Raw genomic sequence first — 15,781 nt, forward strand, 5'->3', positions numbered from 1 at the left:
TAGGAACTGTTAACCAGGAGTAGATCAGGGCTTCGCTCACCATGCAGAAAACCACAGACTCTTCTAGTTTTGGCTTCAGAACTATTTCCAGCTTCTCTTACCCCAAAGATTCACATTTCTCTGCCTCCACCCTGTTCTGTGCATTTGCTATGCAGAAGAGGTGTCACTTATGCTATGAGTCCAAGTCACTCAGGTGACTAAAGTGACCGTTTCATGCCACCTTATTCAGAGATGCACCTGAGACTCAGGTAGAAAGTGAGAACTGAGGTGTTTTTTTCTTTGTTTGGCATCTTGGATGCTTTCTTTCCTAAAGGATTCTTGAAAGATTACAGCAAACCTCATCTAACATACACCTCCCTGCTGACCTGGAAGACATTGGAACCTCATTCAAACTACAGCAATCTTAATGACAGAAGTCCTTCCCTTTGTTTATATAGAACATGTTTGTATCAACTTGGGAGTCGTGCTACTGTTTTCCTATAGCTCTCGGAAAAGCCGTGGAAGGAAATTTAAAGGAATGACTTGAGCTCAAAAAAAAAAAAAAAAGGGAAAAGGAAAGAAAAGGAAAGGAAAAAGAAGAGAGAAACAAAACTTAAGGCTATGAAGATGACTCAGTGGGTAAAGAACTTGTGCAAGTGTGACGACCTGAGTTTGAATCACCAAGAACACACTGAAAATCTAGGCATAACCATGTTTGTCTGTTTCTGTAGGGCATCTGGTGCAGTGATGGGACTTGGAGACAGAGCTGCAGAAACATGGTAAGCACACCAGGGACCAATGAAGAGACCCTGCCCCATACAAGGTGGAAGATGAGAACTAGCACCTGAGATTGTCCTTGGACTTCTACACACATGCACACATGCACACATGCACACATGCACACATGTATGCACACATACACATACCATACCACAAAATAAAAAGAGGATATTGTATTCCCTTCCCTATGTTTCCTATATTTCAATAGTGATGGCTAGTGACTGCCTGATGGGTGATTTGGGCTCCTCCTTGGTACGGCTATGAACTTAAACATTCCCGGGTAGCATGGTGGGTTTGGGAGGAGGGATCTAAGGTTGAGGATGTACAGCAGACTGAATCCGGGTTTCATAACATGTCACATCTGAACAACCCTGTGCCTCATTTTCACTGAGGGGCATGAGCAGAGCTTACCTGTGAAGCTACAGAGAGCTTGACCACTCAGACGTGGTCCTGACCGCAGGTGGCTTCCAGGGCAGCATTTGGGGTCTTTGAATCTATGATCTTTAAAACACGTACATAACCAAAAGTTCAGTTATAGACCCGGGCTGGAAGAAATACATCTCTCAGGAAAAGACACGGACCCGGGAAATTCAGTTGAATACTTTTCCACCCAGAGAAAGTATTTTCATCTTTCAAGTTCCCTGTAACTGCAAATTCCTTTTTCAAGAACGACTCCGTGATTCATGCTGACACGGCTGTCAGTGCCCTCAATTCTTGTAGATATTTAAATGAGAATTTAAAAAGATCTCATTTTTAATTTAAAATGGGTCTTGATTTGAATTAAACAGTCAAACTCTTTGTACTTTTCCTTGAAACTGGAGGAGGTGAGACCAAGGGGGCAGGAGGTGCTCGAAGCCTGACCTCTTCATTCTTCCCAATTTCCCCGTTTTTTTTCCAGGCACCTGTAACTCTGTAACTGAGATGTCATTTCCTCCTGAATTTCTATTTTGTTATTTTTGTCAAAAGGTGAGTTCGGAGTCGGGTGTCTGAGGAAATTGATCTTGCTCCTAATGGGATGGAGTTGACACAGGCGGTTTGACTGACTTACCGCTGCCTTCTATTAGCATCGCTGCTTTTTAAAGAAACCATTCCTGGAGTGATTAGTGTAGGAGGACGGGTTTAGTCTCGTGTCTTCTCCTTTAAAACGCTCTGAGCGAGCGATCCCAGAAGGATCAGATTTCTCACTTGTACTGAAAATGTCACTCTAACAGCTATCTCGCTGCACAGTTGAGTTTTGAGAAATCCTTTGAATTTACCGCGTTCACACCATTCCTCCACCACTGTGCTAAAAATGACTAATGTAGCTTGGAGCCGTGAGGCTGTGATAGCTGATCTATACCCCCCCCACCCACGTCCCCACGACTGACACAGATTCCTAAAGGTTGCAAATGCTGTAAATGGCCCCGTGGAACCCGGAGAGGGTGTCAGCTATCTAGCACCAATCACCAAGTTATTCTGGTCAGTCCCATCCCACAAAGTCGTCTGAACACACGTGACTGACTTGGCTTACCTAGTTCCCAGAGAAGGCACTGCTACAGTGTGTGACGGCGGTTTTGTATTTGAAACTAAACCCTGGTGTTGGAATTTCGAAATGCTTCATTTAATGTCATCCTATAACCATCTCCAAGGAGAGTGAAAAGCATTGCCCATTTTTAATTAAGAGGAAACAGTCTTAGAGGGATAATGACTTACCCAAAGTGATATTTGTGGTCAAAGAGCCATTCCCTCTGGGGGATACTAATTAGTCACTGTAAGCCAGAATAGGACCACAAGAACAGATCATTTAAACGAAGCTCATTGCCTTTCTTGAATTATGTTATGATGGGTAAGGGGGTTGTCACAAACAGAAATGTAAGCATGACAAAACCTCCATTTGATGTCGTTTAGGGAGGGAAGAGGACGTGGGTGGAAGGAACGTAATTAGGTGAGCTGGGAACTGATTAGACCCACAAGGGGAGGATTGAGTTGGTTGTCATTAACTTGCCATGAAGTTTGTGGGAATTATCCACGAGGCTCTATTTTCAGGTCTGTCCAATTCTACAACTGAATCAATTACCGGGGAGAAGTCGAGGGGCTTGCTTACCAAACCGGCAGACGACACAAGGAAGATCAGCTATTCACTGGGTGACAGAATCAAGTTCCACAAATGTCTATTTTTTTTCAGCATGATGGGTTGACACTTATTAACGAGGAGGATAACATCCTCTATTTAATTGCGGGGGGGGGGGACCCGATGAGTGGAGCTTAATGAAGAGCAACTGCCAAAACAGGGAGGAGGAGTACTAGGTTTTAATTGACCCCAAGCATGATGTAAGATCTCAGCACACTTACTATGTGCTGGTGGACATAGGCAGACAGAGAAGACAGGTGAACAGCCTGTAGGTGCCCAGTTTTGAGTGCTGTGCTTGAATTTGGAAACGGCGTTTTGCAGATGTTGACAAATGGTTGCTTAGTAGATGCTGACTGACAGGGATAGAATAGGAGCTACAGACCGGAACAAGAGACAGAAGAGGGTGGCGACGGACATGTTTATTGAGCAGTAATACTGGTTACTCATTCTCAGAAGAGAGTAATGAATTATTTGTATGATGCTGGAGGCAGAACATGAAGGGAGACTCTCTATTTGGATGGAGGTGGTCTGACCCTACAGCTTATCACACACAGTTTCCCTGAATACTTATCAGAGTGCATGGTAAGAAGTCATGTTTAGTCTGTGAAAAACACTTATCAACAGGAGGGAACCAGAGCTCTCTCTCTCCACGCAGAGATGTCTCCACAATACGAGGGGGTGACTCAGTTTCTGGTTTCGGCACAAGGCTAGATTTGCTGCGGACACCAGGTATCATCCAACTGAAAGATTCTAATTTCTTGGGACATGATTCGCAATGCTGTCCAACTTTATTATGAACAGAAAATGAGAGCTTGGGAAAGAAGAAAGTGAATTAGCTAATTGCCGGTTTAAATGGTGGCAATGTCAGTACATGCTTAGAGACTGTCTGACCTCAGAGCCCAATTTGGTAAGTGTCCTTGGTAACCTATCTTTTAAGGTCACCAAAACCTTGCCCATTATATCCACGGCGTGTTTCTCCACCTTCTACTCCATCTATGATAGGATCAGTATTATTTCATGGGTGCACTGGCAGACAGAGGTTACATAGTAGGAATTAAAGATGTCTTTATAAAGCTTTGTAGACTTCCTTCTACATTGCTTAGCATGTTAAATGATCTGGACTTGCTGAGGGAACCAGGTCTCCTTTAGACACAAGCTGAGATGCCTGTCGCACTTTCCTCCCCCCTTCTTTAATTATAGTATTAAAAAAAAACAAGGATAGCATTATGGCCTACACGAAAGCTTTATAATAAATCTGACAATGAAATTAAAACGACAGATTTTACTGACAATTATCAGTGACAATTTAGATTTTCAGTCAAATCTTTCTGCAGGGAAGAAGACATTAAAGGAGCAAAAGGGTGACCTAGAGCCTGGGAAAAAGTCTTCGTTAGCTATGCATCTGACAGAGGGTTGATATCGAGAATATGTGGAGAATTAAAAAAAAAACTAAAGGAGAAGACAATTCAATTAAAAATGGCCCTAATGAAATGAACAGTTTGCAAAAGATGAACTACAAGTGACCAAGAGACACGGGGAGAGACTTTTAACCTCAGCAACCACTGGGGAGCTACAAATCTAGACTACGGTGAGCGTCCAGCTCTTACCCTCGTCAGAATGTCATTCACCAAGAAACCCGCAATGTAGACTGTATGAATGGGGATGCGGCTGTCTTAGTTATTGTTTTTTTTCTATGAAGAGATACAAGGTCCAAGGCAACACACACACACACACACACACACACACACACACACACACACACACACACACACACACCATTTCGTTGGGGACTTGCTTAAAGGTTCAAAGGTTTCCTCCATTAGCATCATGATCGAGGCTATGGTGGCACACACTGTGCTAGAGCAGTAGATGAGAGCTCTGGATTAATCTGAAGACTGACAGAGGGAGAAGGAGAGGGATGGCGACCAGGAGAGGGAGGGAGGGGGAGAGGGAGAGGGAGAGGGAGGGGAGAAGGAGAGGAAGGAGGAAAGAGGGAGGGGAGGGGGAGGGGAAGGGGGAAGGACAGGGAGACTGGCCTGGTGTTGGTTTCAAGACCACACCTCTCAATCCTTCTCAAATAGCACCACTCCCTGATGACCAATAATTCAAATACACAAGCCTACAGAGGCCATTCTGATTCAAACCAACATAGCGGGCAACACAAACTCCTGTCCATTGCTGGTGGGAAGGTAAATGAGCTCACTTGCAGTGGAGACCGGCATGGAGGTTTCTCAAGACAACTAACGCTCGATCAACCATGTGACCAAGCTCTATCACTCCTTCATCTTTGCCCAAGGGACTCCAAGCCAGCACAGAGACACCCGTACATCAATGTCTACTGTAGGCTCACCATGGCCAAGTTGTGTAAATAAGCTAGGTGTGCAACAGGGCGATGCGTAGAGAAAATGCGGTGTTCTGCACACGGCGGTGCGTGCCTCAGCCATACAGGAGAGCCGAGTTCTGTCATCTGCATGGGAATGTTTGCAGCTGAAGATCTCATTTTAAGCAAATCAAGCTTACTAAGCAAATAATATCCCTGCGAATGTCCAAAAGGGAAGGAATATGGGTAAGAAACGGCCCTTGTAGGGGCAACAGGGCTGAGAGAATAAGCGTATCATGCAATGTGTATGCAGGAGTTTTCTTTTTAAATTAATATACAAAAAGAGATGTTTGCGGGAACAACCATGTTGAAGAATTTGACAGACCCACTTCCTGGTAGATATTTTTGTCCCTAAATGTCTTAAGAGAGTGGAAAACCTTTGTTTTTCATGGTGGGCAACTCATATCTTTAATATTAATTTATGCGACGTATGACTCCTAGCAGGGGAGTGGTGTCAAAGTTTGTGTGAATGAAATGACTCCAATGAAAGCGACTAATGGAAAACCACCAATCACGGGCTCTGAGCCAGGTCACAGGCATCCACCCTTGGGCCAGTGGAGAGACTGTATCCAACAATGTTAACCATTCAGCCAACCTTGCCTGCCTCACAGAGCCCCAGCAAAAATGGTGAACCCTTGGCATGGTGAGTGTGGGGGCTTGAGAGTTCCTCATTTTGTGATTTGCCAATGAACTGGGCGCTCCATCCTTGAAAATGAGATATCCGTAGTTGTGGGGTCCTCTCAGGCTTGTCCTTTGTGCTTCTTACAGTTATTTGATTGTGCGTTCTTTTAGAGTAAAGCAATAATCAGAAAAGCAGAAGGTGGGAACCCAAGAGAGGACTCGGTGGGGAAAAGCACTTGCCACTAAGCCCTAGACCCAAGTTTGATTCTCAGAATCTGCACGGCAGAGAGGCAGAGAGAGCACACACCATTTGGCACATGACCCACCTCCACACATATGTACACATAAACACATACCAAATAAATGAATGGAAATGAGAAAGTGAAGGTACCCAACTGAGGACATACTACTTGGCAGAGTGCTTGCCTGGTGGACAGGAGGCCATGGGCTCAGTCCCTAACTCTGCCTAAATTGGGAAGGGTGGTGCACAGCTGTAATCCCAGTGCACAGGATGCTGGGGATTTTGCCTCTTCTGGCAAAAGGCAGTGTTAGTTTGGCTGTTTAGAAGCGGTCATCAGCTCCAGTGGAGTGCAGTGCTCTGCTGAGGCAGTCTTGTGATGTTGCTCTACAAAGCTCAGTTTTGCTGGCTTACGGAGATAGTTTGGGGTGTGTGTGTGTGTGTGTGTGTGTGTGTGTGTGTGTGTGTGTGTGGTTTTTGTTTGCTTTGTTTTGTTTTTGTTTTTTTCTTGTTGATGTTTTTTTCCCCATTCTTTTTTTTTTTAAGATTTTATTTTATTGTATATGAGTACACTGTAGCTGCCTTCAGACACACCAGAAGAGGGCATCAGATCTCATTACAGATGGCTGTGAGCCACCATGTGGTTGCTGAGATTTGAACTCAGGACCTCAGGAAGAGCAGTCGGTGCTCTTAACCACTGAGCCATCTCTCCAGCCCCTCTTTTTCCCCATTCTATATCCCACCTTCTGTCTGGTGAGCCCCCTTTGATAGATAGTAGTGATCAAATGAACTTGGGTTCAGTGGTATCACTAAAGTTGTGGCTAGTGGATAAAATGCAGGAATCTAGAGGAGAATTTAGGAAGTTTGATCTAACTCTGAGTAAGATGCCTAAGGCAGGAAGGACAGTTCCAATTTACATAAGACATAGGCTGGTGATACCATTTGACTTTGTGGTTCTTCTAGCATGTATCAGATGAGATCTGATTATAGACACTCCCTCCGTGCACCGATCTATATTTACTTCTTCTGTGTGTCTGTCTTAGTGATGGATTGAGACTGTCCCGTTCTCACCTTCCATTGTATGTGACCTGGGGATGGAATGAATTCTGGTTGCCAGGGTTGGCAGGCAGCAAGCCCCTTCACTGGGCTTCACTGGGCCATCTTGTAGAAATCTTGTAGAAATCTTTGTAGAAGATACCCTTGTAGAAATCTTTTAAAGCCAACTTTTGGAATTATTTTCATTAAGTAACATAACAGAAGGAAACATGTTTAGCACCTAAAGTATTTTAGTGGCAGATTTGGAGGGGCTTAAGATCATTTATAAAATCTTGAAAACGTGTACTTTACCTTGGGGAAACTGACCATTAGAGGTTAAATACCGTGAGTTCCAGAGGTAAATGCTATCGGTTTAGAATTGAGTTCTCTGAGAATCATAACAATATTGCACACCATTCTGTGTGACAGGGCTCTTGATAAGTGTTTCATATATGCTTTTACTCAACGTTCTCAGATATTTAAAGGGTATCCTTGCTGCCCAACCAATTAAAACTGGTAGATTTTCCCAAACCTGCCATATGAATTGTTCTTGATGTCAGTGTTTCCTTGAATTACCAGGAGTTTTCTAGAAGCTTGGGGGAGTGTTTATTTTGCTTGTGCTGGCACCCCAACACCTCACACAGCTCCTGAAATGCGTGATAAGTACTGCTTGAATGGAGATTTTGAATTTGTCGCCGAGGGGGGTATTTTTTGTATAGTCTGAGAGCAGATACACTGAATCTCTTCGTTCAAGAGATCACACGAATCACTCCTCTCCTGACACTATTTGGAGTGTGCAACCAACGACATTTTTGAAAGTAGAAAAGAATAAGTTAATGGCATTTTCCTTAAAGTCAGAAAAAGCCAACTAAGACAAAAATCTAAGGAAGGGTGACATTTTTAAGATAATATTTTAAGATGGGGAGACTTAAAAACGGTAAAGGCGTTTCCCTGCCAGCACCAACTATGACTTCCATCTTGCCTGCTCTTTCCACCCACAGGCCAACTTAAAACTAGAGTACTTTAACATTTGCTTCTGAATTTTTCATATTTCTTATTCTTGTCCAAAATTTCTACTGGGAAAATTTCTAGATCTTATGTTAGCAACCTCATGATGTCTCCTCAGTTTCACAGACAAAATTTGGGGCCAATCAAGAGCAAAGTAGGCCATGGGTTACCCATCAATCCTACATGTATGCAGGTGCTAACTCTTCACCACGTTGCCTGCAATAGCTACTGGACATTATTGAATATGGCCTCACCATGAGACCTAATGCAAATATGATAACCCGTTAGCTTTAAAATGCGCTTTCAAAGGACAGCCGACACTGTCTCATGGGAAGTGACATTCTGTAATTACCTCCTCCTATCAAAAGAAAAACAATTCCCAGAAATTAATGAATATAGCAAGAGTCTACTTCATATCTTAATTCTATCTTAATTGCAAAAGTGGATCAATTAAAAATAAAAAGATTTTATGGTTTCGTCTCCCAGCTCTCTAGTCATCAGCTCAGTATACATAAGCATACGATGAGAGAGCGCTTACCTTCTGAGATGAGATAAACCAACTCTATCAGCAGTGCCCCGGCGAAATAGGCGGATCCATGGAACAGGGTCAGACACGTCATGGAAGCTCTTCTGAAGGTGCTTGGAACGACTCTGCGTGTCACCGTGGAGACTGGGGGAACAAGAGGCCAGGATTTAGGACTTCATGTAAATCATTTTCATTGACCATGTCCCAAAGAATACTGATCATGCATCAAATTTACCAATGAACAAAATTCCCAGGTTGGAGTATTTTAAGGTTAGTGTCCAGGCAGGTTATGATGTAATTTACAGATAAAATCAGGGAATAAAATAGGACAGGGCGAAGTCCCGTGCAGCTACCAAGATTTCTTGGTAGTTGAGAGGACATATTTGTATCAAGGTGCAACCTATTCTGGATATTACTTCTGTCATGAAATCTCTGCCTGGGACTCCATGGCCTACGGAAACTTGAATTTATCATAGAGCTTTTGCACAAGGTTTCTGGAGTTAAATAAGAGTGCTCTAAGACCTTGGCCCTATGAGCATATGCAAGTCGATTAATCAGCATCTTCCTCTTTGAAATGGGAATATTATCGATACTCATACATAGGGAGATGTGGTGATACCTGATCGGCTACCTATAAGGTGATGATTTTAATGATGATTTGCATGTATTAAATAAGTCTAACAACCTTTATTTTTGTTTTTAATACTTTCTATTAATTGTGTGGGAATTTCATATAATACATAACTCCTTCCAGATACACCCCACTTACCCACCCATTCCTCCATCTCCATATCTTCTTTTTTTTTTTTTTTTTTGGTTTTTTAGTAACTTGTCACCTCCAGTTTGTGTACTGCGTATACTTTTGCATTCAGCACCAACCATTGGAGAGCCATCCATTGGAGCATGGTTGACCCACCAAGAACCACAGCTTTGAAGGAGACTGATTCTCCATTTCCCAGAAGTCCTCCTCTGTTAGGGGTAGGGACTTAGACATATGAATTCCTTCCCATTCTATGCTAAAATGTTGACATATTTGATCATGAGTGGGTTTTGTGCAGGCAGTCACAGCCACCATGAGCTCATGAGAGCAGTGGTCCTGTTGTCTAGAAGACTCTTCCTCTTTGGCCTTCTTTAACTTCTGACTCTTACAGACTTTCCACCTCCTCTTCACAGTGGTCCCTGAGCCTTGGGAGGGATGTGACACAGATGTCCCATTTGTGGCAGAGCATCCCACTGGTTGCTGCTGTTCTCTGTACTTTGACCAATTGAAAGCTTTGGGGTTGGGGCTGGGGATTTAGCTCAGTGGTAGAGCGCTTACCTAGGAAGCGCAAGGCCCTGGGTTCGGTCCCCAGCTCCGAGAAAGCTTTGGGGTTAAGGTTAGCGATACTTGTCTTTTAAATATATAGGTATATTTACAAATATCATAAACTGTATCTATCCTACTGCACAAGGCACTGTACAAAACCATTTACATACATTGCCCTTGTTCTGGTTAGCCTACATTGTCAATATGCCATAGGCTAAAGCCATCTTAGAGGAGGGGCCTCAACTGAGGAATTACCTAAACCAGATTGGCCAGTAAGGGCCACTCGGCTATTAATGGATGCAGGAAGGTTCCAAACAGTGTGGCGGGACCATCCCCAAACAGGTGATTCTGGCTGTTCAAGCAATCGGGCAAGCAAACACTGCTCTTTTAAGGCTAACCATGAGTTACTGCGTTGGTTCTTATCATGGTGGGCTGTAAGCCAAAACATATCTTTTCATCCCCTAAGTTTGCTTTGGTGACAGTGTTTTAAAGAAAGGAAATCGGATCACCCCATTTTAGGGGAGGTATTCTAAAAGGAGGAGTAGTGTAGGCATTGGCTCTCTGGAATGGATATCTCTGTATTCCCAGTCATGATGGTGGTGATTAGGAAAAGCCAGGAGGAATTTTTTTGAAAAATTAGCAATCTTTCCCGAAACTAGGAATGGATTAAATGTATATATGTATTTGTTGTGTAAATACATATAATATTTGTAAATACATAACATCTAAATATATATTATATAGGACTATCATAGCTGTGTTAAATTATTCCCGATAAAACATTTTATATTTGCTACACAATGGTATCTGAGAGTTGCCTCAAAATTACATCAGAGGAAGGGAGACAGCATAGAAACCAGAGCAGATATGGAACATTTGGCCCCCAGTTGCATTTGTTGAGGCTGCAGCATGGAGCCCATCTTGCTAAAGTCTACTGTTTTTACTCAGCAAATAAAAACAATGCATAAAATGACATTAACCAACTTAACACTCAGTGGTTGAACTATTGGGTTTCTACGTTCTCTTCTTGTTCTCCTTCTGTGCTTTGAGAGTTTTCCTACAGTGAGAACATCAATTAATATTAAAACTCATTTTAAAATGAAAAGATAATAGACAATGGACGAACTAGGAAAGCTGAACACTTCGTTGTCTTGTCGATGAGAAGAAAGTCATGTTTTTTATTGCCTCTTGAGAAATGCCCACAACTGGCTGACTTGTATTTTTCCCTAGAAAAATCCCATATTTGCCCAGCACAGCACCCCCCACCTCCAACTGTATAATATCCTTAATATGTATCAGTGGGCACAGGGGCCACGGGCATTTGTGTGGAGATCAGAGGACAGCTTTCTGGGCTCAGGTCCTTCCTCCTCCCCTTAGCTGGCAAGATTGAACTGGGTCGTCAGGCTTGGCTAGAACGTTCACCTGCAGAACCACCTCGGCAGCTCTTGTCTAGCGCCTCGAATGACCTTACTAATGCACAGCATTTCTGGTTTATTTACTGTGTGTCTCCCACTTGCCTTTATTTCTTCATCCAATAAACATTTAGGGCAGTTCCTGTCTACGCTCCAAGAAAGCTACTGGAAGGTGGGCATGAGATGAGAAGAGGTGTCCCTTCCTTCTCTGATTTAAGCTCCACGAGGGCTGACAGCAGAACGTACGGAGTTAACCAGGCCCTCACCCGAACAGACACTGGCTGGGGATGAGGACAATGACGTTGGTAAATAGCAAACTGCAGTTAATAAGATGGCCCAGGCTCTCCCGATGTTGTGTGCAGTATGAGTCACCATCAGGATCCTTCTTGCACTTTTAGGAAGGTTCCCATGTGTGTATGGAGCTCTGGAGAGAATTGATTTCAGTTACAATGGCTTCTGAGCTCCTGCTCTCCGTGAACACTGGGAGACAAATCCCGGAAGAATAAGTGGGCTGATCCCTTTTCCCTGGGAAGAAGCACAGCACGGGAGACCATGATCACTCTGCTACTTAATTATTAATCCCGTGCTTTTCTCTTGCTAGAGCTTCTGGTGTGGTGTATAATTCATGAGCGCACTTTGCCAGCTCTCTGCCTGCTGGTTAATCTTTCTTTGGTGTCGTTTTACTCATTTTTCCCCCCGAAAGCCTCCAGTTCCCTTTTATAGGACTTAGCTTTTCAAGCCTTCAGATCTCCAAACCTCGGGTGCCTAATTGCACGTTCTGATCTTGCTCAACGTTAGCGATCATCAACTTACGCTTTCGGGCTCCAAGATGCTTCTTGTAGCCCATTATGGTGCAGATATTATCAACAAGTCAGCCACTTCTCCAAAATAACCACTGTACTAGGGAGACCCAGTTTAAAACAAAATACTCAAAGTGTGCACAGAAACTGGTCTTCTTGCCAACGAGAGCTAAAAACGTGTCTCCGGAGAGCAGCGGGCGATGGTTTGCGACGACGCTTGCAGCGCGTGTGCTTCTGTAGCATATGGAGACATAGCCACCTTCCTGAGGCACCTGCGACTGGGAACTCATTGCTGGAATTCTTTATTTTTACTCCAGTTTTTCTGGAGCAGTTGAAAATGTGTTTATTGTGTTTGATGAGAAGCAGTTCGGAACGTATAAAAAGACCACAATCCCCGAAATGGAGCTTACACCGTTGGACCCGTAGAGCATCCTTCTGTCCTTATCCCTGAAGACTTCGGCCTGGAATCTCATGCTATCGCGCTATTCGCGACTTCTCCTGAACCTTGTCACCTGCCAATCATGTTCGTTATTCCCACCCTCGCTGTCTGCAGAGCCACTTGCGTTAGCCCTTGGCAGCTGTACTTCGATTCTCCCAAATCGCGGTTTCTTTGTCCGTTCCCCACTGATGTCTCCCATGCTGTATTAATTTCCAATTCGTTCACGCCATGCCTTGAACCCATCTAGGGATAGGAGAGTTATGGTGGCAAAGTGTCCAGGTTGGCACCCATGTATATCAAGTTGTATTAAGGCATGGGCATATCCTTCATGGTACGTTGTCTATAGCTTAATATGTACCACAATAAATACTTGATCAACTAATATAGAGACTGGACTGCTATCTAGTGGCCACTTTATAAAAGGTTTCCTGACCACACCCTGACTTAGTGACTGTGGTTGTGTTACAGTCCCCTCTGTGTGCTCCCCTCCACCCTCTATCTCTCCTGCTTTCTTTCTACTCCTCAACAACTCAAAAGCTGTGAGTTCCACAATTACACTGTTTTGATATGTTTTTGTCTTGACTTCTTTTTTGTGCTTTCCTTATTGGTGGTGACTCGAAAGTTTTTAGGCATGTAAGTCATCTGGAGAAGATACTGCTACCATTAAAACCCGGTTTGAAAGTGTTCTTTTCCCTACCTTTGTCTGGAAGGACATCCCCAGGGCACCACATATCTTTGAAGGGCAGAAGAACTCCCCTAATATCTGTGGAGTGAGCCATCCCATTTGCAGATACCAAACCCAGACACTATGGCTGATACCAAGAAGTGTTTGCCTAGAGGAGACTGGCATACCTGACCCCCTGAGAAGCTCTGCCAGAGCTTGACCAATACGGATGTGGGTGCATGCAGCCAGCCATCAGACTGAGCATGGGGACCCCAATGGAGTAGTTAGGACAAGGAATGTAGGAGCTGAAGGGATTTGCAATCCCAAAGGAAGAACATCCATATCAACCAACCGGACACCCCAAAGCTCCCAGAGACTAAACCACCAACCAGAGTACATATCTAGGGACCCATGACTCCAGTTAGATATGTAACAGAGGATTGCCTTATTGGGCATCACAGGGAGGGGAGGCCCTAGGTCTTTTTTTTTTAAATTAATTTATTTTTTTCTTTTCTTTTCTTTTCTTTTCTTTTTTTTTTAACTTGAGTACTTCTTATTTACATTTCGAGTGTTATTCCCTTTCCCGGTTTACGGACCAACATCCCCCTAATCCCTCCCCCTCCCCTTCTTTATGGGTGTTCCCTTCCCTATCCTTCCCCCATTGCCACTCTCCCCCCAACAATCATGTTCAGTCTTAGCAGGACCCAGGGCTTCCCCTTACACTGATGATCTTACTAGGATATTCATTGCTACCTATGAGGTCAGAGTCCAGAGTCAGTCCATGTATAGTCTTTAGGTAGTGGCTTAGTCCCTGGAAGCTCTAGTTGCTTGGCATTGTTGTTCATATGGGGTCTCGAGCCCCTTCAAGCTCTTCCAGTTCTTTCTCTGATTCCTTCAACGGGGGTCCCGTTCTCAGTTCAGTGGTTTGCTGCTGGCATTCGCCTCTGTATTTGTTGTGTTCTTGCTGTGTCTCTCAGGAGAGATCTACATCCGGTTCCTGTCTGCCTGCACTTCTTTGCTTCATCCATCTTGTCTGATTGGGTGGCTGTATATGTATGGGCCACATGTGGGGCAGGCTCTGAATGGGTGTTCCTTCTGTCTCTGTTTTAATCTTTGCCTCTCTATTCCCTGCCAAGGGTATTCTTGTTCCCCTTTTAAAGAAGGAGTGAAGCATTCACATTTTGATCATCCGTCTTGAGTTTCATGTGTTCTAGGCATCTAGGGTAATTCAAGCATTTGGGCTAATAGCCACTTATCAATGAGTGCATACCATGTGTGTTTTTCTGTGATTGGGTTACCTCACTCAGGATGATATTTTCCAGTTCCAACCATTTGTCTATGAATTTCATAAAGTCATTGTTTTTGATAGCTGAGTAATATTCCATTGTGTAGATGTACCACATTTTCTGTATCCATTCCTCTGTTGAAGGGCATCTGGGTTCTTTCCAGCTTCTGGCTATTATAAATAAGGCTGCTATGAACATAGTGGAGCAGGTGTCTTTGTTATATGTTGGGGCATCTTTTGGGTATATGCCCAAGAGAGGTATAGCTGGATCCTCAGGCAGTTCAATGTCCAATTTTCTGAGGAACCTCCAGACTCATTTCCAGAATGGTTGTACCAGTCTGCAATCCCACCAACAATGGAGGAGTGTTCCTCTTTCTCCGCATCCTCGCCAGCATCTGCTGTCACCCGAGTTTTTGATCTTAGCCATTCTCACTGGTGTGAGGTGAAATCTCAGGGTTGTTTTGATTTGCATTTCCCTTATGACTAAAGATGTTGAACATTTCTTTAGGTGTTTCTCAGCCATTCGGCATTCCTCAGCTGTGAATTCTTTGTTTAGTTCTGAACCCCATTTTTAATAGGGTTATTTGTCTCCCTGCGGTCTAACTTCTTGAGTTCTTTGTATATTTTGGATATAAGAGGCCCTAGGTCTTATGGAGACTGGATGACCCAGGATGGGGGAATGCTAGGGCTCTGAGGGAGGAGAGGGTAGGCACGTGGGAAAGCACTATCATAGAGGCAGGAGAAAGGGGAAGGGATAGTGGGTTCATGGAAGGGAAACTGGGAAGTGGCATAACATTTGAAATATGAATAAATAAAATAAACAATAAAAAGTCAAACAAAAACACAAACCAAAAAAACCAATATTTCCTGTTACTGAATGTCATCATTTGCTCAGTAAAACCCTCTGAAATTCTATATTTTCATCTATCTCAAACTTCAAATTAAAAAGAAGTAAAAACTTTTGTTTTATATTTTAGTAGTTTTTCTCACTTTTTTATTTTTTAAATATTCATGCATATAGATAATTAAATATGATCACAGGAGTTAACCCATTCTTTTTAGAATCTCCTAAGTCCCTCATAACACAAGACTCCAATCAAGTTCTTGTCCTAAATAGACTTTAATTGCAACCTAATCAATAAAATGCATAAATCATCGTTTTGGTGAATATTTATTAGTGATATATGTGTCAATATGC

At 43.4% G+C, this 15,781-nt stretch overlaps 1 protein-coding gene across 2 annotated transcripts in view; it reads right to left on the reverse strand.

The window, feature by feature from the left end:
* Window positions 1–15,781, reverse strand: part of Slc15a5 (solute carrier family 15, member 5) — a 94,075-nt gene that overhangs the window by 26,342 nt on the left and 51,952 nt on the right. For both annotated transcript variants that reach the window (XM_087659047.1, NM_001192015.1), the window contains one exon: window positions 8,690–8,821. In XM_087659047.1, the coding sequence (XP_087515173.1) occupies window positions 8,690–8,821 (132 nt within the window). The remainder of the gene's footprint in view (window positions 1–8,689; window positions 8,822–15,781) is intronic.

Source organism: Rattus norvegicus, chromosome 4, assembly GCF_021556685.1.
Source record: "Rattus norvegicus strain SHRSP/BbbUtx chromosome 4, alternate assembly SHRSP_T2T, whole genome shotgun sequence".
Lineage (NCBI taxonomy): Eukaryota > Metazoa > Chordata > Mammalia > Rodentia > Muridae > Rattus > Rattus norvegicus.